At 40.9% G+C, this 22,361-nt stretch overlaps 1 protein-coding gene across 1 annotated transcript in view; it reads right to left on the bottom strand.

The window, feature by feature from the left end:
• HIBADH (3-hydroxyisobutyrate dehydrogenase) overlaps window positions 1-22,361 on the bottom strand; it is a 110,138-nt gene that overhangs the window by 16,097 nt on the left and 71,680 nt on the right. The window contains exons 5-6 of the mRNA XM_075828628.1: window positions 8,243-8,376; window positions 8,069-8,145 (exon numbers count right to left, since the gene is read on the bottom strand). Coding sequence (XP_075684743.1) covers window positions 8,069-8,145; window positions 8,243-8,376 — 211 coding nt within the window. The remainder of the gene's footprint in view (window positions 1-8,068; window positions 8,146-8,242; window positions 8,377-22,361) is intronic.

Genomic DNA, 22,361 nt, shown 5'->3' with positions numbered 1-22,361 from the left:
GCACTACTTTAAGCGCTGTACTCGGGGAAGCCCTGATGTCCCGGTCCATATATGGACAATGACGTCAGTGGCTACTCCTAGAGCGGAATCCCCATTGCCGATCTGGCCAGGGTTTCTGCTCCTAGAGGAAACCCCTAAGGTCACTGTCCATATATGGACATTGATGTCAGGGGCTCCTCCTGGAACAGAATCCCCGGCCAGAGTCGGCACAGGGATTTCGCACAAGGTGCAGCCACTGACGTCACTGTCCATATATGGACAGTGACATCAGGGCTTCCCTCTAGGAGCGGAATCTCCTAGCGGCCTATGCTCTGGCTGGGGATTCTGCTCCTAGAGGGAGTCCCAATGGCGCTATCTACAGGGGGGGTGCTATCTTCAAGGGGAGTGTGGCACTATCTACATAGACACCGTGGCACTATATAGGGCACTATCTACATGGGCACTGTGTCACTATCTACAAGTGCGCTGGCAGTAGGGGCAGCATGCTGTATGGGGGAATTTGTCTGGGCATTATACTACATGGGGGCATCTATGTGGGCATTATACTGTGTGGGAGGCACTATGGGAACATAATACTGCATGGGCTGAACCAGATGTGAATGGGCAGGGATTGATTGGGATTACACACGTGGCTTAAAAGAAAAAAAATTCTGTGATGCATTGTGCGTCACATCGGTTGTCCCTCTTTGTGATACTTGAAAGCAGAGCACTGTATACAGGGGGGGGCTGTTTGGCACTGTATACAGGGGGGGCTGTTTGGCACTGTATACAGGGGGGGCTGTTTGGCACTGCATACAGGGGGGGCTGTTTGGCACTGCATACAGGGGGGGCTGTTTGGCACTGCATACAGGGGGGGGGGGCTGTTTGGCACTGCATACAGGGGGGGGGGGCTGTTTGGCACTGCATACAGGGGGGGGGGGCTGTTTGGCACTGCATACAGGGGGGGGCTGTTTGGCACTGCATACAGGGGGGGGCTGTTTGGCACTGCATACAGGGGGGGGCTGTTTGACACTGCATACAGGGGGGGCTGTTTGACACTGCATACAGGGGGGGCTGTTTGGCACTGCATACAGGGGGGGGCTGTTTGGCACTGTATACAGGGGGGGCTGTTTGGCACTGTATACAGGGGGGCACTATCTAAAAGGGCACCCAGTGGAGGGGGGCCCAGTAAAAACTATTCTATGGGTCCCAGTATTTGCTAGTTACACCCGTGCTGGCAATAAAGGAAATTTAGTGAAGAGGATAGCTTGCTTTCCCCGACACCCACGAGGGGCTGACTAGGCTGTCAATAGGCTGACAATCCACCTGCAACTAAGGAAAGAATAGAAATAAATAAAAATAAAAAAAATTAGTAGCAGACTCCTACGACAATAGGCTACGAGCTGAATTAGCCAATTTCTATGGGAAGGGTAAAGCCTGTATGGGCGGAGCAAAGACCTTTTTCCTGCCTAGTGTCGCCTTCTAGTGGCAGGAGCCTATATCCATGGTGCTATATCGCCCAATAATAATAAAAATAAAATGCCGTGCCACTTAATTTCCTGTCTGCTCCGAATGGATTTCACTTGGCAGCTGCATTTCCCTAGGACCGATGCTTCTTCGTTCTAGCAATCAGCAGGGGTCATAGTGATCAGATCATTGCAGGCTGAACATATCCTAGCAAACTGCCACCAACGTCTGATGAGACAAAACTCTATAAGGTGTCCTCTACCTAGTTACTAAAAATATTATGTGTTTCTTATTTATATTAGTTTCTGGAGAACCACAACGTCCACTATTAATGCTCCCAAAATAGTCACCACTTGGCTTTTTCAGACCGTCGCATTGCGAATCTCCTTCGTTCTATAGTAATGCTAAATAGAATTATTTTTTTTTAGGCCGAAGTTTTATTTATATCTATACTACTTTCTGGAATGGGAAATTGATAGAAGAGTAGGGCGACGCCAGCTATACCAAAGCCACTAGCAGCAAATCAAGACCCACACGAAAAAATTGTGCAACTAACAAAGCATAGAGAACATACTACTTATTATTCAATTACGTCTTGTTTCACGGTTTACAACGAGAAACATTGGGTAAAGCACAATGACAAAGCCATTTCTGCCTTCTCTAAATTTCCTTATCCATTGACATTTGGTGCATTTTCAACTTAACAAGCCTAAGGATCAGTTCATTTTAATTTTGTTTGCCGTCAGCCAGAGAACCCATTACATTTGAAGATCCTGCAATACCGGCACAGCTTCATCAACATCAAATAAATACCACAAGCAAAATAAATTGTTAGCGTTGAATGAGATGATGCCGGAACGAAAAATAACATACAAATCCGACTCAGAGTTTTACCAATTAATTACGGAGATGAAAATTTACCGGATGCCACTGAATAGACTCCAATAAAGCACGTCAGCTTATACTTGCAAGTTTTCAGTATGACATATCCCCGCTAAATGCTTATTTTCTTCTAAAAACCTGTACAGCGTTAAGCCCTTTTTTGAAAGCAAGTGTACCATTAAAAGAGCAAGCAGGAAGCATTTTGCATTTCATCTTTTTCTGTATTCTTCCTACTGGTTTCCACATAACTGACAGTGAAAATTAGACATGGTATTAAAATCAGTTACTGAAGTCCTCTGTCTTCCTCTAAGACCAAAGCATGTAATGGTCTAAAGCCGGCTGGAATATAATTGTCATTCAGTACGAGCCTTTCCTAGAAAGTCATGCTTCATTGGAGAAGACTGAGTTTCCATTTGAAATCAACAAATTAATCCGAGACAGGTATCTGAAAGGGCAAGTTTAATAGGAAGCAGCTACTGGGCTCTCAACCATGATAAAATGTTATTGCTGTTCCCCTGTAAATTGGCTGGGAACATATGATACTTTCTGCATAAGAGGCCCATTGCTGTTCTAGAGATATACTGCTGAAGCTATCAAAATGATGACAGTCTGTCAGTCCCCATAATAGGCTGCCAATGGCTTTGCTGTGTGAGCGCTACTGTTTACAATTGGGAACATTCTCCCGGCAGTAATAAAAATAACATAAAAGAAAGCCATTATTGTTACAAAATATGAAATAAAATACTGAATCGCTTGTCACAATTTCAATGAGGAAAAACGGAATAGCAAATGTAGAAGAGTTAAAACGTTAAAAAAAAAATCTCTCGCTTTAATTCTAATATTATGCATGGGCTTATACTCAGAATATGTATCAGAATAAAGAAGGACTGAAAACACATACAAACATAAAAGCAGTAATCGTAATAGAGATTCTTAAAATCCTGCGACAACTAACAATTTCCAGTAGAAAGATTTTGTTATTAAAAAGTCACTCAAAAGAGGTCATACTCTCTAGGACCCAAATCTTATGTGGGGTGCTCTATCCTGCTCCAATTTGGAACATTACCCTACTTTTTGTGATCACGAGCAGAACTTGTTATATTATGAAGGGAATTTATTAAGAATGGTGTTTCATACGAGTAAAATGCGCCAAAATAATTAAGAGGCGCCTCTTAATAAAGTTTAGTGCATCTTGGGCAGATGACGAAATCTAGGACTTCTATGAGCAGGCATAGATTGGTGTTACAATTTGCGCCATTTGCTGCCTTTAGATATCATACATTTGACGTACACTTGCGGGCCCCACCCCCTCTGGCTAACACCTGCCAACTTTTCCTTGCCGCTTTCAAATGTGGCAAGTGGAAAGAGAAATGGCAAATTTTAAAGAAGCGACATGCCCTATATTGAGGCGTTTTCCGCCTAAAATAACCCCAATCAAATCAATGGGAGACGGAAATAAACGCCTTTTTTGACGTGTTTATTTGTCCCGATTTTTGCCGCGTTTTTCATCAAAAAACGCTATCGGTTATTCCATCTTTCTGTTGAAGAGATCGCTAAAAAAAACCTAGAAAAAAAACACGTAAAAAATCGCGTGTGGTGCAAAACCACTTAAAAAAACTCAGTGTGAACATATCATGCACACGACCGTGCTCGTAATTACGACTCGTAATTACTTGCACGGGCGGGCACGGCCGGCCGCGGGCAGCCGGCCGCTTTTGCGAGCCGTGCTGTCATTATAAAGTATAGCAGCATGGCCCGTAAAATAGAAAATGTTCTATTTTTTTAACGGCACGGGCACCTTCCCGTGAGAAAACGGGAAGGTACCCGTGGCTAACAGAAGTATATGAGCCCGTTATTGCGGGTATTAATTACGACCCGCAATAACGGGTGTTTTTACGGTCGTGTGCATGAGGCCTTAAAAAGGGGTTTTCCACTACTTTATTTTTTTTTTAAATCAATGCAACGCTACGGCCTTGTGATTTTATTGTCCCCCTGACCATCATTTAAATAATCTTATATATTTAAATTAGCTATACGCTGTATTGTTTATATTGTGGTTGGTTTACAATATATTGCACATGCGCAATGAAAGCAATTTCATTGCGCAAGTCGCACTAAAAGCCTGTTCATTGCGCCTGTGTTCGAGGCATCCTATTAGTCTAAAGCCACGTCAATACCCACCACGTTCTTTCTTTGATTACGTCTCAACGCGAGCACTATTTTATTTTATTTTCATTCATGTTATTCCTCTGTGCTCGTGCGCCCCGCGAAGATGGTATCTACTGTAATAATGGCACTGAGCAATAACATGAATTCACATTATGTGAGGTATAACATGAATAAAAATAAAACCGTGCTCGCATTGAGGCGTAATCAAAAGAAAGAACAGGGCGGATATTGAGGAGGCTTAGGATGCTTCGAACACAGGCGCAGTGAACATACCGTTAATGTGCATGTGCAATGGAATTGCTTTCAATGCGCATGAGCAAAATATCGTAGGTTACTGCGCATGCGTAGGCGCAAGGGGAAGAAGACATAATTCGGAAGAGAAGCAGCAGCAAGAGGGCCAGAAGAGGAGCTCATCCGGATGTCAGGATTGAAGAAGACCGAACGAGACGTCAGCGGAAGAGAAAACTTCCGACAGTGGCAGAGTCACGTGACGCTAGATGGGATTAGAAGACATCTACAACTTTGAGACCGTAAGTATATTTAAAAATTACTTTAATAAATATTTAAAAAAAAAAAAAAAAAAAGCTGTATTTCTTGATTGTTTTTCAAAAGTGGACAACCCCTTTAAGGGGTTAAAAGAAACATCTAAAAATCATACAATTTTTTTTTCCGGGTGGACAATTACCATAAATGTACGGACATAAAAACATATCCTAGCCAGGATTAGATCAGCTTTCTCACTTTCCTCACATGATTTTTAGATATATTCCCACAACTTGTTCCCACTTAATTTTACAATGTGAAGGATATTGATAAACCAATTATCACTGATGCAAAACAAATTTCTACTTTATCTCAATTACTCTTTGACAAGGAAATAGGGCTAGATAATTTAATAACTACACACTTCAATAAAAACTCAATCTCCAGTATGGTAATTAATACAGTCTAAGTATGAAATATAAACAATCGTCAGTAGGTTTTAGTCATTTACAGTACAAATCAATGTTCAAAGAAAAATTTTATGAGTCCGCTACAATTAGAAAGACTCGGATAATAATAAGGGCCTGTTCACATCGGGGGTTGCCCTTCCATTGTGACAGGGTTTCGTTGTTCTTGACGGAGCCAATAGCAGTCGACTGCGCTATTGATTCAGTCAAAACAATGGAACTGTCAGAACTGTGACAAACTGAAACCTTTAGCAACGTTTCCGTCATCATTCAGTTCAATGGTGAGGGAAGCGGAAGCGAAGGTTTCAGTTTCCCTTTCCGTTGAGCGGTTAACCCGATGGAAACCTCCGATGGAACCCTCAACGGAAGGGCAACGCTGATGTGAACACAGCCTTAGGCCTGATTCACATGAGCGCTGCGTATCTCGGACATGAAAAACTGCAGTTTTTCACGTCCGAGGTACATCCGTGCTCAGCGCTGCGGGACGCGATGTCACGCATCCACCATAGTTGAGAGTCTATGGAGGGATGTGTGAAAAGATAGGACATGTCCTATTTTCCCACGGACCCTTCACACGGTCCGTTGAAACAACGGCTGTGTGAACGGCCACATTGAATTACATAGGTCCGTGGGACGGCCGCTATTTCAATGGCTGGCCCAAGGACGTTTAATACGTACGTGTGAATCAGGTCTTAGCCGGATTTATACTTATACACCCTCTAAATTTGCTTGAAACCAAAAAGACAATAAATCCACAATTTGAAAAGTGGTTCCAGAATGCGGCAGGTAATAATATACAAAGACACTTTGCCAATAAGGGGCTACCCAGTTTATCCCCGAAGACACGGTGTCTCTGTGAAACATGTTGGGGGGGGGGGGGGGGAATCTGACATATGTCTTTTAAATACATTCAGTAACTCTGTGTGTTTACAAGGGTGCAAACTGAAGATGCAATCCTAGTACATATAAGTACATATACTTCTAATATCAAGATCTACCAGAAAAGCCCTCATTTAAAAAAATCTATATATTTCTTCCTTTCAGGGCAATATGAAGAAAAAAAGGCTTTAACTAAACATATTATTTTCCCACTTGGGGGACAATCGCTTATCCCTTAAAACCTTTATAAAAACGGGGGTACGACTTGCTTCCTACAAATTATGACATCCAACATTGGATCGTGATCTACTCTGCCCTCCATATAAACAGTGGCCTAGATTTACTAAGACACGGGTTTCATATGCTAGTCTTAAATAAAAGCTTGCTGAGAGAGAGGTGATAAATTTATTAAATGGTGCACCCCTCAATAAAACGGTATCATCTTGGGCTGTTCGTACGCCACAATTTCTGGCATAAATGACAGTAAATCGGTCAGGCCAAGGAGGGCCCTGCCGCTCCTGCTAAGCTCCTTGCACGGTTTCGAAAAGTGTCGGGAGCATATACTACAAGTTACAAATTTTGTCATAAAACTGTATATCAATCTGGTAAGCTACTCCTGCGGCATTACATGCTGCTTGCACATAGAATAGCATGTTCAACGGGATAGGTTCTCCTCAAGAGGACACTAGGGTAAGCCATCTTTTCTAAACATCGGTCTAGAATACGTTCATTTTATAGACCAAAAGGTCATAAAATTAATACACACCAACTGTGGTTCTCTTGTAAGCAGCTTTTACCCCAACTAGCCACTGTTTCCCCCTGTCTTAGGTAAAAAATTTGGGGATCAAGACTTATTTTGCATGCGGTTGTTCCAGCACTTGAGGAAATCCAAGTATTTATTAAGGTGAGGAGAAGGATGGCTATGGCTTTGCTTAGATCTACAAAGGAATAATTGATGGCTGGATATCCTGCCATGGCATTGTTTGAAACATTGTTAGACATCTTAATAGGCTAATAGTTACAATCTCATCAAATAGACTACATTTTCTAGTTACCAGTGGTTCCTGTAAAGAACCATCGTCTATTATCCAGAGTAGAGAATGGTTAAAAATAGAATCTCACAGCCTGGGGGACCTGGCATATCTGTGCATTACACCGATTGCCCATTAATTTAAATGAGAACCGTGTAATGCTTAATTTCTCTGGTGGTGGCGCTGTAGGGAAATTGAACACTTGCTGACCGTTTTCCCCGCAGATTACAGCAAATCGCTGGGGGACAAACAGCAGAATATCCTGTAATTAGTTTATGTTTTGGGGAGTTATTGCAGGCGGAATTTCTGCCTCAAAATTCCATTTGGAAGTTTGAGACAGATTTTCCTCTCCCTGCACGCCGATTTTCGCTGCATTTTTCGCCCGCGGCCATTGAGCGGGCATAAAACGCTGCGAAATACGCTTTCTCTGCCTCCCATTGAAGTCAATGGGAGGTCAGAGGCGGAAACGCCCGAAGATAGGGCATGTCGCTTCTTTCTCCCTCGAGACGGTTTTACCGCTCGCGGGAGAAAGCCGTCCACGCCTCCCATTGAAATCAATGGCCCGAGGTATTTTCGGGCCATTTTTGACGAGTTTTTTGGCACGGTTTCCGCGTCAAAAAACTCGGTGTGAATATACCTTTAAGGCTTCTAAAAAATATATATGTTTTTGTTTTTTTAATAAACTCAAAAATGCAATGGTATTGTACATACCTGATGCCAAGATTCATAGTTTCGGACGTACCAATCATGCTAATAGCTAAAAGCATGTTGTTGCAAATTTTTGCTGCCTAAAAGAACAATTAACAAGTCATTAGTAAGGAAAACACAAACGTACCATATCACGTAACTACAAAACTCAGTGTGTTATCAGTGAGCAAATCATACCTGTCCAGTTCCAACCTCTCCACAGTAGATCACGTTGGCTCCCATACAGATCAAAAGCTCTTTAGCTGCATCAAATTCTTGTTCAACGCCACCAACCATAAATGTGAGGTTCCCAGATCTGGCTGCACCAACACCTGGAAGTAGAAGACAATGGAAAAGATCACAGCACATTCTAAAGTCAAATCGACTTCAATTGTCCAGACAGTTGGAATCAGATCTTACATGATGGATCCATTCCCATTATTTTATTGTTGTCCCACCCAGGAGAGTTGAAAGGTCCTCTTCAATTAAAGTGGACATGTTCATTTCAGTACATTTTTGTATTCCCCATTAAATAATAATTCTGGATAACAACCTCCCCCCCCCCCCCCCCAACTGGTAACACCCAGTTGTCCATTTGTTCATAAATGTCTAGGAGAAATACCTGAGGAACGGCACAACGTAGAGTTCTGATAAAGATGTTCCAGAATAGTTATTAATTGAGGACTACAAGTATTTACTAAAATAGACATGCCAGGAGAGGTGACAGGTCCTCTTTAATCTACCAAAAAATTGAGTCAGTCCAACCTTTACCTGTATTTGTCACTCTACCTTCTACACGTACATGCCATACATAAACACCTGCCCCCTTTAGCCATGATGATCCCAGAGATAAGTACTAAAGGACAAACTTTCATAAAGTATAAACTTTTATTAATATCAATTATTCTAATTTTAATAATGATTTTAGACTAGGGCAGTACAGGAGTCCACCCTAACTTCATACATACAATCTCAGGCATACTTTTTAAAAGTACTAAAATGGTTTCCTCTCCATTTAGATTTACATAAAAATAGGGCATATTTGTGGTTTCGAAAAAAAGTAAAAAAAAAATATAATAATTACTGGATATAAAAATGTTCTATACGGCTGATAAATACCATAGGATACCATAGAATACAATGGGTGATTAGGAATGAAAAAAGGGTGCGCCATAAAAGGGCCATAGCTTGAGCACCAACCAGGCCCCAAAGTTGACAAAATCGACCCTGGTGTACATCAAATAATTATTCTAAGATAGTCTGTTACTGTCCTAATCTTTTATATCCATTACAGTACAAGAGAAGATGAAGCAGACAGATTAAAAAAACGTTAATGCCTGATATATATGTTCAGAGATGAATGTTTACATAGTAAGGGATTACTGAATGCTATAGTTCATGGAGAAGGTATTTGAAATGCGCTTTTCCAGTTCTCGGTTTCCTTTGTTCCCACTACTAGACTGGGAAAAACAGCCCATTAATTACCGGCAATGATACTTTACTGATCCTTTAGCTGTGTTTATCCATAAGGCATAATAATGAATTCAGGTAATCCTGTGATATGACCTGAAACAAATTAAGATGACAATTCAAGCCAGATCTTACAAACAAAACCCGGTATTATCCATCATAGGTCAACAGCTTTTTATCTAGATTACAGTCCGCTAAATGGCTACAGAGAGCCATTTATTAGACCAAAATTAATGCTGACAACGGCCCTCAGCTGGTTAATTTTTGACAGCTGCACTCTCTCAGTTGTACAAACACTTAGGTTGTAAATAGCAAAAAATAAATGAATTCAGAGAAAACTGCAGTATCAAGAACAATTAATCATTTTAAAGTCTGGAGAACAAGGAAATTGATACTTTCTTCTACAGTAAATTGTATTTAGATATTACCACTGTTCCTAACTGGCAAGTTTCAGTACATAGTCTGAAAAACCAAATTAATAAGTCCTTTGAGATTTCTAAAAAGTAATGTAATTCTGCCTTTTCATTAAAAACCATTGAAAAAGGACCCAAAAACTAAGTTTAACCAAAGTTGAAGATAACACCACCAAGGAGTGATATTAGGCTAGGTACAAATTATATTTATCTATATATCTATCTATATCCGAAACCACTGTTGTGTGAAGTGAAAAAAAATAATAAATAGAAATAATTTACCAAAAGAATAGCACAAAAAAAAAAAACCTAGTTAACATTTAACAAATCTTTATTAAGTCATTAAATGCATGATTAAAAAAGTACCACATTTATGAAAAAGCATATTAGATACACATTACCCAAAAGTGGACCCCCCACTAATTGGCCATAAAGCCACATACTGGCCCATTAGGGTATAATGGCAAGTAGTGCAATGGTTACCCACATAAATACAAATAGTAGCAACGTGGAAGATAACAGAAGCCAAACGCATAAAATAAAATAAATCTGAAATGGACGATTTCTACCATTTCAGCGAATCCTAATCTTAAAATGTTATGAAAATAATTGTTCGCAATGGCCAACAACCGACTGATGGCTGCCTAAAAGCTATCAGTTGGTTGGATTTTTTCTGTGGGCCATTTGTTGGCTTGAAACATGCGTGAATGGCATCAATGTTCAGTTTTTTAAACAATTGCTCTGATCTGCCAGTTTAGTCTGGCATGTTTAGGGTTAGATCCTTCATATGAACGTTCTGACTTCGGATCGGATTGCTGCAGATTCTAATCTTACATGTATGACCAGCTTTAGATGACACCAATCAGTTGGTCCTCAGCATCTTTTACTTTAGATGGTCATACACGGTTCTTGAATCGGAAAGAAGCGCTTTACAATTAAGCAATTGTATGGAAAAGGAGAGGATTGGAACTCTGCAGGGTTGGCACCGTGGGTCTGTGGACACACCCTATGGCCAAGAGGAATGGTAACAGCCAGTTGTCAATGTATTCATACATTTCCAGATGAACAACAGAGGAGTGCCACATTGCAAAGTTCCAAGAAAAGAATGCTCCAGAATTATTATTTCATGGGGAATACAAGTATTTACTAAAACAGACATGTCAGGGGAGCAGACAAGTCCCTTATTTTTAGTGTTTTGTCACACGGTTGCTACAACTGCAGTACTAGCTTTGCAGCAACCCGTACTTACAAGCGAGGTATGCCTCTATTTTGTAGGCAAAGTTATCTTGATCAGTAAACTCACGTTTTAGCCCCAAACGTTTGTTCTCGCATAATAAACCCAATCACTATTACAACAAATGTAAGAAACTCAAGGCCCCATTACACTGGCCGATTTTGGCCCTTGGAGCGAACGCCGATCAACGAGACAGCTCGTTGATCAGTACTCGTATGCCCGTCACAGGGAGCTATGCATGGGGACGAGTGGTCGTTACTCCAATCGTTCGTCCCCATACGTTATGTCGGCAGCGCGTCTCCCTGTTTAGACAGGGAGATGTGCTGCCGAAAGCGCTATTTTACTTTGTTAGAACGATACGATCAGCAGATGAATCGCTGCCCTGTTTACACGTTCTATGAGCAATCGTTTGCCAGATAATTGCCCAGTGTAAAAACCCCTTTAAGTTTGTGTAAATTGTGACCATATCCCCAACTGACAAAAGTAATCCAGTCTCTCCTGTTGCAATGCCCATCTCTGTATTTTCTAATATCATAAATGGTAACCAGATATCTGTCACTGGATGAACATGACTTCTCATATCAGTACAAAGTGCCTTAAAGGGTTTTCTTGGACTTCAAATATTGAAGGCCTATCCTAAGGATAGACTAATTTTTAATCGTAAGGTCGGCCTCCTCGGACACACACCGATCAACAGAATGAAAGGGCCACAGCATGCCAACCAGTGCCTTGTTCTTCACTTCATTATTTACATAGGCACACCGCTGTACATACGGTTGTAGATAGATAAACACTGCACACTCTTCAGAAAGTTCATGCATAAAGAGATATTTATCGAACTCTTGATAAAACATTTGGAATTTATAGAGGTCAAAAATTGGTAGTATTTACTTATAGCGACAAATACAAGATACAGACGTTTCGGTCCTCCCGGACCTTACTCTCCAAGTCGCTGCAAACGAACTAACCAAGTACTACAAGTACACATTGTAGAACTAGCAGAGGTGATGGGGGATAGGATAGGACATGATAGGAGAAAAACCATAAGGGCATATACATAAAACATCAAACAAATCACGAAGAAATAAATAAGTCAAAGAAAGAAATTAAAGAATCAAGAAGGTAAAAAGGATAAAAAATCCAGAATTTGTGTCGTGGAAAGTACTATGCTACTTGCAATTAAACTAGAGATGTGCAAAGATTGCTCTAAGTCAAAAATACGCAGTAATGTATATAAGGGAGACTCCGAAGGTAGGCATGTCGAACTGAAACTTGCTCAAAGGAATAGTGGCAATTTGGATAGAAAAGAAGCTCAGTTAAATATATAAATATATATATATATATATAAATATATATAAATATATATATATATATATATATATATATTTATTTAACTGAGCTTCTTTTCTATCCAAATTGCCGCTATTCCTTTGAGCAAGTTTCAGTTCGACATGCCTACCTTCGGAGTCTCCCTTATATACATTACTGCGTATTTTATATATATATATATATATATATATATATATATATATATAAAAAAACTCTCTAATTGGTGGTGGCAGTACCATCACAGAAGAATGGGGGAATGATGTGAAGTGAAGGGTTTGAGCAGGTGGAGGGAATAAAAGTGGGAAGGAGGAGGTAATATGGATAAAGCCATATGAGTGTACTCACCAGGTATATGAAGGCTGGAGGAATCTAAACAGGCGCATCCTTGCGCTGGGTAAATAAACGTCTGTCACTAGAGGTGAGACTTGTTGGTTTAAATATTGTGCGCTGTAGAGCGCCATCCAATGGCAGTGGAGGGGCAGAGGAGTGATCGTGACGCTCTCCGGAATCCCCAGAAGGGACGTCAGCATTGATGTCCTTCAGAAGTGGTGTCGTATGAGCTCGAGTGTGCGCAAGCCATTTTCGGGAGAGAAGGGGGCGATAGCGTGGTGATGTATCCAGTGTAACCAGAAGTGATCCCCCGCAACGTCACCGAAGGTAATACGTGCAAGATGGCAACTACACTAGAGTGTCCATATTATAGGTGGTATATGGTGGATAAGCAGGATTTGATTAGTTAGCCGGAAGTGACGTGGGTCACCAGGGCAACATGTCTCTCCTGTACATGGGGACATGGGATATTTAGTAAGCAGCCGTAAGGAAGATAATTACTCTGTATCAGGATAATCTCGCTAAGGTCAGGGGAAGTAAGATACCATGGGTGATGTAAATGTAGGACGGAAGGAAAAAGTCACGGATGGTGACGAAGGTATATAGGCTACTGATCGAGGACTAGGTATGTGAGAAACATGGGATAGACAGGCTAAAGAGTGGGAAGGTCAGGGAGTTTGAAAGGGAGGGGACGACGACAAGGTGGGAAACAAAGATGGAAGTAAAATGACAGATGGGCTGCATACTACCCGTAGCATGCACGGACGTGTAATATATAGTCAGAGAGCCTAGGAGAGAACATATATGGCATTAGATAATTGAATTATATAAGAGTTGAAGTACATTCATATTCAAAAGTAAGAGGTAAGACATCAAGATAAGACGTCACATTCACAGTTGAATCCTTTAGGATTCAGAGGGTCCGTAGCGTATGGATCAAGAAATGACACTCGTTCTTTCAATTTCTTGATGTGGTTACCACCACACCTAGGTGGCAGAACCTGTTCAATAATTTGGAAACTCCGTTGTGAAACTTTATGACCCATTTTGCAGAAGTGGTCCGGAATGGGGAGCCATGTTTTATTGCATTGAATGGTTGATTTGTGGGAGGAAATCCTATCCCTAATGCATGGTGTGGTTTCACGTACATAGGCTAGCCCACAGGGGCACTTGAGGTACACTACGTTCCTAGTGTCGCATGTAAAGAAACCCTGGACAGGGAAAGCTTTCCCAGTGTGGGGAAGGGAAATGGGGTCGTTTTTTATTTTATTGTTGCAACAGAAGCAATGTAGGCAGGGAAACATGCTATTGCGTTTGCTCTTAACGAACGGTTGTCTGGGTAATCGGACTTGGCTGCCTTTATCTACCCGGATTAGATGATCTCGAATGTTCCTAGGTCTTTTGAGACACATCATTGCCTGATAGGTGAACTGCGGAATTTCAGGGTGTGATCTGTGTAGTAGAGGCCAGTGTTTCCTGACGATTTGTTTTATTTTTTAAATAATGGGATGGTAGGTATGTACAAAGGGAATTATATTGGAGGAGACTTGAGATTGGTCTTGGTCGATAGTTGACTGGCACAGTGTATATTCTTTTTTTGAGTAAAGCGGGAAGATAGCCCCCATCTTCAAATTTCTTTGTCACCTCTTGTGGACGTTAGTCTACTTTGTTAGGGTCAGAAACAATGTGAGTAACTCTCTTGTACTGTGAGCATGAAAGTTTATGGTGGCTCTTGGGTGACAACTGTTGTAATGTAGTAGAACATTTCTGTCAGTAGGCTTTAAGTAGAAACCTGTGACAAGGGTATTGTTAATGTCGATTTGTAAGAGGGTGTCCAAGTAACAGATCTTATTTGCATTTATAGTAAGGCTAAATTATAGTTCTGGTCCGACACTTAAAAAAAACGATGAAGATGAATAAGATGTTCACGATTTTAGTCTTCAAGCTGTTCCATATTTCAGTAGGTAGGGAGGAGGATAGTTGTGCCTTAATTGACGTAATCTTCAATTTGGTTTCCACCAGGGATTTCTGGAAACTACATCGTCAAAAGGATCAAGTCCAGAGAACATTTATTAAGACTACTATTGGAGTGGGAAACCCGTTCGTCAAGAACCTCACCTCTATTTCTCGAGTGCCTCCCATATCCTATATATTGTACATACGGTGGTGCCTGTGCCTGGCATTATAGCTCAGTCCCATTCCCATGTAATGCTCACAAATTTACATCTAATATCAGTTAAAAAGTGCATAGCATATGGACCACCAAAAATACATTTTGGCCAATTATTTTTTTAAATTAGCCCTAAAGCTAAGTGAACAGAGATGCCGAGTGCATCAATATACGCATATTTAACGGATAGTAAGGATCATTAAATGTAACTTGTAATATCTTCGCAATACATAAGGGCTCATGAACACATGAGATTTTCTTCAGTGTGCTATCAATTTTTTTTTTTTTAACTGATGGCACACTGACCCATTCATTTCTATGGGACCATGCACACATCCAGGGCCAGTGTAGGCACCCGGCGTACCCAGGCAAGTGCCGCAGCCCACTCTGCCACCGTTGTGACGGCATCACAGTCCATATATGGACAGTGACGTCAGTCGTAGTGAAGGAGTCCCAGACAGAGCGCTAGAAGTGGCTCTACTCCGGGACTCCATCTGTGGGGAAGCCCCTGACATCACTGTCCATATATGGACAGTGATGTCAGAAGCAGAGCAGTGTCGCAGGTAGAGTGCTAGCAGCGCTCTGCCCGGGACTTTGGATCTGGGGTTGCCCCTGAAATCACTATCCATATATGGACAGTGATGTCAGAGGCTTTCCCAGAGACAGAGTCCCGGAGCAGAGCCTTTACAAGCGCTCTGCCCGGGACTTCAGCTCTGCTCCGTAAATCACTATCCATATATAGACAGTGATGTAAGGAGCAGAGCAGGAGTCCGTGGCTGGGTGCTAGTAGTGCTCTGCCCGGGACTATGTCTCTGGGGTTGCCCCTGACAACACTGTCCATATATGGACAGTGACGTCAGGGGCTTCTCCTGAAGCGGAATCCCCAGCCAGAGCGTTGGCAATGCTCTGGCTGGGGATTCCACTCCTAGAGGGAACCCCAAAGGCGCTACCAACAGGGAGGTTGTCTGTGTGGCACTACCTGGGAGCGGGCGGGATGCATGGTCCTACCTGGGAGTGGGGGCTGTGTGGCCCTACCTTGGAGGGGGGCTTTGTGGCCCCATCTACAGAGGGCACTAAATTTATGGTGGTACAAACTGGGGGCCTAACTTCTATATGGGGGTATAAAGTGACGTTTTCTGCCTTGTTACTGCCGCCGTGAGTTCCCCCGCAGTGTTTGAGAACCAGTCTCACCCATTCTACTCAATGGTCCTCTAAAAAAAAAAAAAAAAACAGACCGGACACAAAAGCTTACACAAGCTGAAACGTCGCTGAATTCTGGAATAAACCACTGGTGATTCATCTACACCTTAAAAGAGTGCTGCCTACAGTTTCCATTTTTTTCCGCGCACAGAAGCCATCCGTGTGCAGTCAGTGTTTTGCGGCCATATAAAAAAAAAGTCACGGATGTGTGCATGAGGCCTAAATCTGTATATATAAATATTAGAGAGAGGAGGGAAAAAGATACTTCATCATCATAAAAAACCGGCTAGATCGTTAATAACTGATGCATCAATGATGATATTATTTATTGTGGTAATGAGGATTTTATATTTCGTACAAGATCACTAGCAGAAATGTGGGTTGCACATGTTATAAATATGGCAGCTAATGTTCTATGTAATTTAACAGATTTAAAACTAAAAGTTCTCATGAGAGAATATTTTAAGAATAGCCATTAAGACTCACATACACCGGATATCAATACAGAAGAAGAAATTTGTATATTGTACAAGTTAAAATATTCGGACAAGAATAGAATTGTAAATATTCTCAGTGGCTCCAGTAATGGAAGTCAATTTCTTTTGGTGTTCGGGTCAACTACTATATATTGCCATGGACAAACACTATTGTGAATACATTTTAGTGTACAGCTTGTAGAACAAATGGAATATACTGCTCTACAGAGAGAACTTTTTTGTACTGTAATCCCAAATGGGAGGATTATTGACTGAAATTCAATATCCACAATTGGGCCAAAAGGAAGTGTGAATTGACTGTAGCACACTTCTACCATCTGGACAAGTTGTTGTGTTTGCAATTATGTATATAAGATGGGTATTGTAACGATGAACTAAATGTATCATTTGCCGGATGCCCAAAAGTACTTATTTACAAAACACCAGAGTTAGGTGCAATATATGAATCAGTAGCCCAGCAACCAGTCAGGAATTTGCTCACAATTTTGAGGTGGTAAATTGTAGAATGAACGGAGAGGAAGCGGTGGGTGTTGTATATATAGAATGGTTTCAAAGCATTTGATACTGTTCCACAAAAGTTTGGTACATAAAATGAGAATGAGGAAACTGGGGGAAATGTGTGTAATTGGTTTTATAGGTTAGGCAAGTTATTTACCCAGAGGGTTTGTAAACCACATTCAGATTGGTTCACCTATACTAGTGGGTAACATAAGAGTCAGTATGATCCCGTTCTTTGTTTTTTTTTAAATATCTATTTAATTTATTAATGACCTTGTAGACGGCTTTCAGAATAAATCCCCATATTTATTGAAGATACTAAACTTTTTAATTTAATACTTTTCTGTGTTAATTACTTTACAGATCGTTTTACCCTCCAATTTCTACAAATCTGACATGCAAAATGACTTGGGGATATTGGTGTATAATAAACGGATCTGTAGCACAGTGCCAGGCTGCTGCTGCAAAGGCAAAAAAATATCAGGTGATGCTTCAAAAGGAGCATAAATGCACATGAAGAAGGCAAAGTTTTACCTCTATACAAACCACTAGTTAGACTGCACCAGAGTATTGTGTAGCGTTTTGGACACTAGCGTACAAGAACGACATAGCAGATCTGAAGCAGGTTCAAAGACCGATGATAATAATAATAAATGTTCAGCACAAATAATCTTTTGTGATATCACAATAATTAATGACTATGTTAAACAGACTCATATCTTCCATTTTCAATTACACTGCTACACTAACAAGAACATGAGTTTTCACGAAGACGTCAATAAAATATACAGTGAAACCTTTTCAATAGACGACCACTTTGAGAAGAACAGATTTGCGGTGACAAATTTTTAATGCCCTCATATCCTAGGAATACAGTCCATCTTCTTTTAGAGGATCACCCATCTCGAAGAAAATTCTTTAATGTGATTGAGTGGTCATCTCAAAGAGGTTTCACTGTATTCAATATATTATAATGCACACAGGAGTTTCTGTTGTATGGTATTTACTTAGTAGACGTGGCCACAAACCCCCTACTTTCTTTAAGATACAGTGCGCTGGGCTCCTGTTTTTCCATCCCTTGTAGGAGAGAACCCCCATAGCCCCCCTCCCCCTTGACAACACTTCTCTGCCGGTGAAGATGGGAGGGGGTCCATTGCAGATTCACACCTATGAAAATGGGAAATGAAACAGACCAACCTGAGATGGGGCTTCCCACCTCTTCACAGGATTTATAGCAGACTGCCTCTATGGTATATAAACTTATGACAACAAAAAACAGTGTTTCAATAAAACAAATAAAACGGTCAGAGCTGTAAAATTGTTGTAAAAGGGGGTTCAGGTAGCATGTGCCATATTGCAGCTGAGACATATTTGCTTATGACAAATAAGACATTTTGCCTTACAAAAGCGGAGCACATCTGTCTCACTTTTTCAGTTGGTGAGAAGTATTTGATGGCTATGGGTTTAGAGTAGATTAGGAACCATTTATCCTAAATGTACCCTTTTTCTTATTTTTGAGAACACATACACAGACACTAAAGGTTTTACAAAAGGAATTTAAAAAGGAGAAAAAGCGGTATGCTCCAAAAGAAGTCCATACAAAACTATATTAAAGAGGTTCTCATAATGACCATGCTGGATGCAACAATTATGAGAATTTATCACACATACGGTAAACCTCGTGCCATCTTTATACTGCAAATTTGTTAAAGACCCTTTACAAAATGTGTCCCAGAGTGGACTGTCCAAATTAAAATATATACACCAGTCTCAAGATTTGACAAAAATGAAACAGGGCAAACAAAAAACACACAACAACAAAGTTGTATAAAAAGGTCAATCTCACCTTAATTTCAGTTCAAATCAAATGAAAAAAAAAAATCTACAATTCCATTAGGAATAAACATGTAGTCAATGAAGAACTTTCTATATCTCATATACATACGGATCTTCTGCAGTAGAAGGAAAGGTATATGCTTGATATCCAGAAAGGTATCGAATAAATCACAATGAAAAGAAAAATACATTTAACCCTGTGCCACCATAAACATTAAATCACAAGGTTTCCTGAAAAGAGCCAATCTGCTTTTACCAGACTCAAAAAGAGGGTGCCAATGGGACCAAGCAAAGCGTCTAAACCATCTTTAAAATGCAATTGTTCTAATCATTTGCTACAGATGCATTCTCACAAGGGGCTGCTGTCACAGGGACCATTTACAACGTATTATGGTGTCTCTATTGTTTACCAGCGACATTCGCTAACCAGGCGACAGCTGGGACTGAAAGCTGCTACTCAAGGAACAATATAATCCCGTGAAAGCAATCAACAAATTTAAGGGTGTTAATTAACTTAGCACTTTATCATGTTCCATTAGTTGTCTTTTTTAGCAGCGATTGCCGTGCCCAATCGGTTTAGAGCGTGCCATGTTTGATTTGTAAGTGATCCCTGTTTTAGCTGTACACTCCATGTCAGATGTTCTCTTGGGTTTTGGTGACACAGATGAAGGACTTGCACACATGCTCAGCAATGGGATGATCTGGTTTAATATAAACCACCATAACATAAACCCTTGTTAACACATGCTGGTCAATGGCCAGTATAGGAAATCAATAACAGCACCAGTAATCGGGGGTTTGTTGTTTTTTTTTGTTTTTTTTAATTCTCAGAATTTCTAGACAAATATTTTGACAACTATTCTAAGGCTATGTTCACACGGGGTCTTTTGCCGAGTTTTTTGACGCGGAAACCGCGTCGCAAAACTCGGCAGAAACGGCCCGAGAACGCCTCCCATTGATTTCAATGGGAGGCGTCGGCGTCTTTTTCCCGCGAGCAGTAAAACTGCCTCGCGGGAAAAAGAAGCGACATGCCCTATCTTCGGGCGCTTCCGCGTCCGACCTCCCATTGACTTCAATGGGAGGCAGGAGAAAGCGTGTTTTATGCCCGCGGCGCTCAATGGCCGCGGGCGAAAAACGGCGCGATAATTGCTATTCACACGGAGTATTTTGGGGGAGGAATATCTGCCTCAAAATTCCGTTTGGAGCTTTGAGGCAGATATTCCTCCCACAAAATACTCCGTGTGAACATAGCCTAAAACTTTAGGACATAAGCAACATAGTAATAACAAGACTGTCCAATAATATTATGGATAATAACTGAATGCAAACCTTATTATACTGCATGGATAATTTGTATGTTCAAATCATAATCCAATACAATGAAATCTAGAATATCCAATGTCTATGCAGAATATGAACAAGAAGTGAACTGCCAACAAACATTGATAATGCCAACTACACTTCGCTTCTATGATTTCGCAATGGTGAGAGGTCAATACAATGTAATCCAGTTCAACCTACCAACTTCTATGGAATTCCATATTACTTAAAGAACCTGTTTTTTAATTTAGAATAGCAGCTTTTGTATCAGGAGGAAAGGGGGTAGATAAATTTGTGGGACCCCAACCCGTCTGACATTGATGGCATATTAATATCCATCAATGTCTATATTGAGACAACCCCTGGCCCCCTGTACACGTAGCCGATTTGTTGAAGATTTTCCGCCCGGATTTACAGGCAGGATTTTAAAACCTGCATAATGCCCATTCTGTTCTCGGGGGGTTTACTCCAGATTAAACGGTTTTCAATGTATAAGAGGTAAAATCCGCAGCAATATATTCCTGCAGAGTATCCGCTATGTGTATAGGTACCCTTTAATCCCTTCGGGACGAAGCCATTTTTTTGATTTTTGATTTTCGATTTTCACTCCCCGTATTCCAAAAGCCATAACTTTTTCCCGTCAATAGTGGTATGAGGCCTTATATTTTGCGGGAAGGGTTGTAGTTTCTTTTGGTACCATTTATAGTTCCATATAATGTACTGGGAAACTGAAAAAAAATTCTTTGCGGATTTGGGTTCCTAGAGCACTGGGCTGACTTTTCATTGGGGTACAAACTGTATTCTGCAGATGATTTGCACCTAAATGGAAGGGGGTCCGCTGTGCTGGGGGAGAGAATTCTAGCTGGGTGTGGCGGAGTATTTAAACTAAGGCTGAGGAGGGAGGTCAATGTAGAAAAAAAAGGGGTAGCCAGGTTAGAGAGGGGTCAGACTATATTGGTGGGGGGAGAAACAGAATGTGGGGAGAGGACTAGGCAAGAAGATAAGGAGATCCTTTCGTTACAAAACATCAGTGTAAATAAAAAGGCCCGATTAATGTCAAATCACATTTCTGATAATAAAAGTGAAAAACTGACAGGCAAGTTAAAGTGTATGTTCACAAATGCCAGAAGTCTAGCAAGCAAAATGGGGGAGCTGGAGGCCTTGATACTGGAAGAAAATATAGATATAGTTGGTGTTGCTGAAACATGGCTTGACTCTTCACATGACTGGGCTGTAAATCTACAGGGTTTTACACTTTTTCGGAAAGACAGGACAAATAGGAAAGGTGGTGGTGTATGTCTGTATGTGAGAAATTATATGAAGGCGAGTGTGAAAGAGACAATAGTGGGTGAAGACTGTGAGGAGGTTGAAACCTTGTGGGTGGAACTAGAAAGGGAGGTAAACACTGAAAAAATTACTTTTGGTGTAATCTATAGACCCCCCAATATAACTGAGGAGATGGATGTTCAGCTATATAAACAGATGGAGCGGGCTGCACAGGCGGGTACTGTAGTGATAATGGGAGATTTTAATTTCCGTGATATTAATTGGTGTCATGGTTCAGATTCAACTGCAAAGGGGAGACATTTCCTCAACCTGTTGCAGGAAAATTTTATGGGCCAGTTTGTGGAAGACCCGACTAGAGGTGAAGCTCTGTTGGATCTGGTCATTTCTAATAATGCAGATCTTGTTGGGAATGTCAATGTTCGTGAAAACCTCGGTAACAGTGATCATAATATAGTTACATTTTACCTATACTGTAAAAAACAAACGCAGGCTGGGAGGGCAAAAACATTTAATTTTAAGAAAGCCAATTTTCCCAGGATGAGGGCTGCAATTCAGGATATGGACTGGGAAGAACTAATGTCAAATAATGGGACAAATGATAAATGGGAGATTTTCAAATCTACTTTGGGTAATTATAGTGCAAAATTTATTCCTATAGGTAACAAGTATAAACGACTCAAATTAAACCCCACATGGCTTACACCTTCTGTGAAAGGGGCAATACATGACAAAA

Source organism: Rhinoderma darwinii, chromosome 5, assembly GCF_050947455.1.
Source record: "Rhinoderma darwinii isolate aRhiDar2 chromosome 5, aRhiDar2.hap1, whole genome shotgun sequence".
NCBI classification, from domain to species: Eukaryota; Metazoa; Chordata; class Amphibia; order Anura; family Rhinodermatidae; genus Rhinoderma; species Rhinoderma darwinii.
Note: the sequence above shows the minus strand (reverse complement) of the source record. Positions and strands in the feature narration are given on the sequence as shown.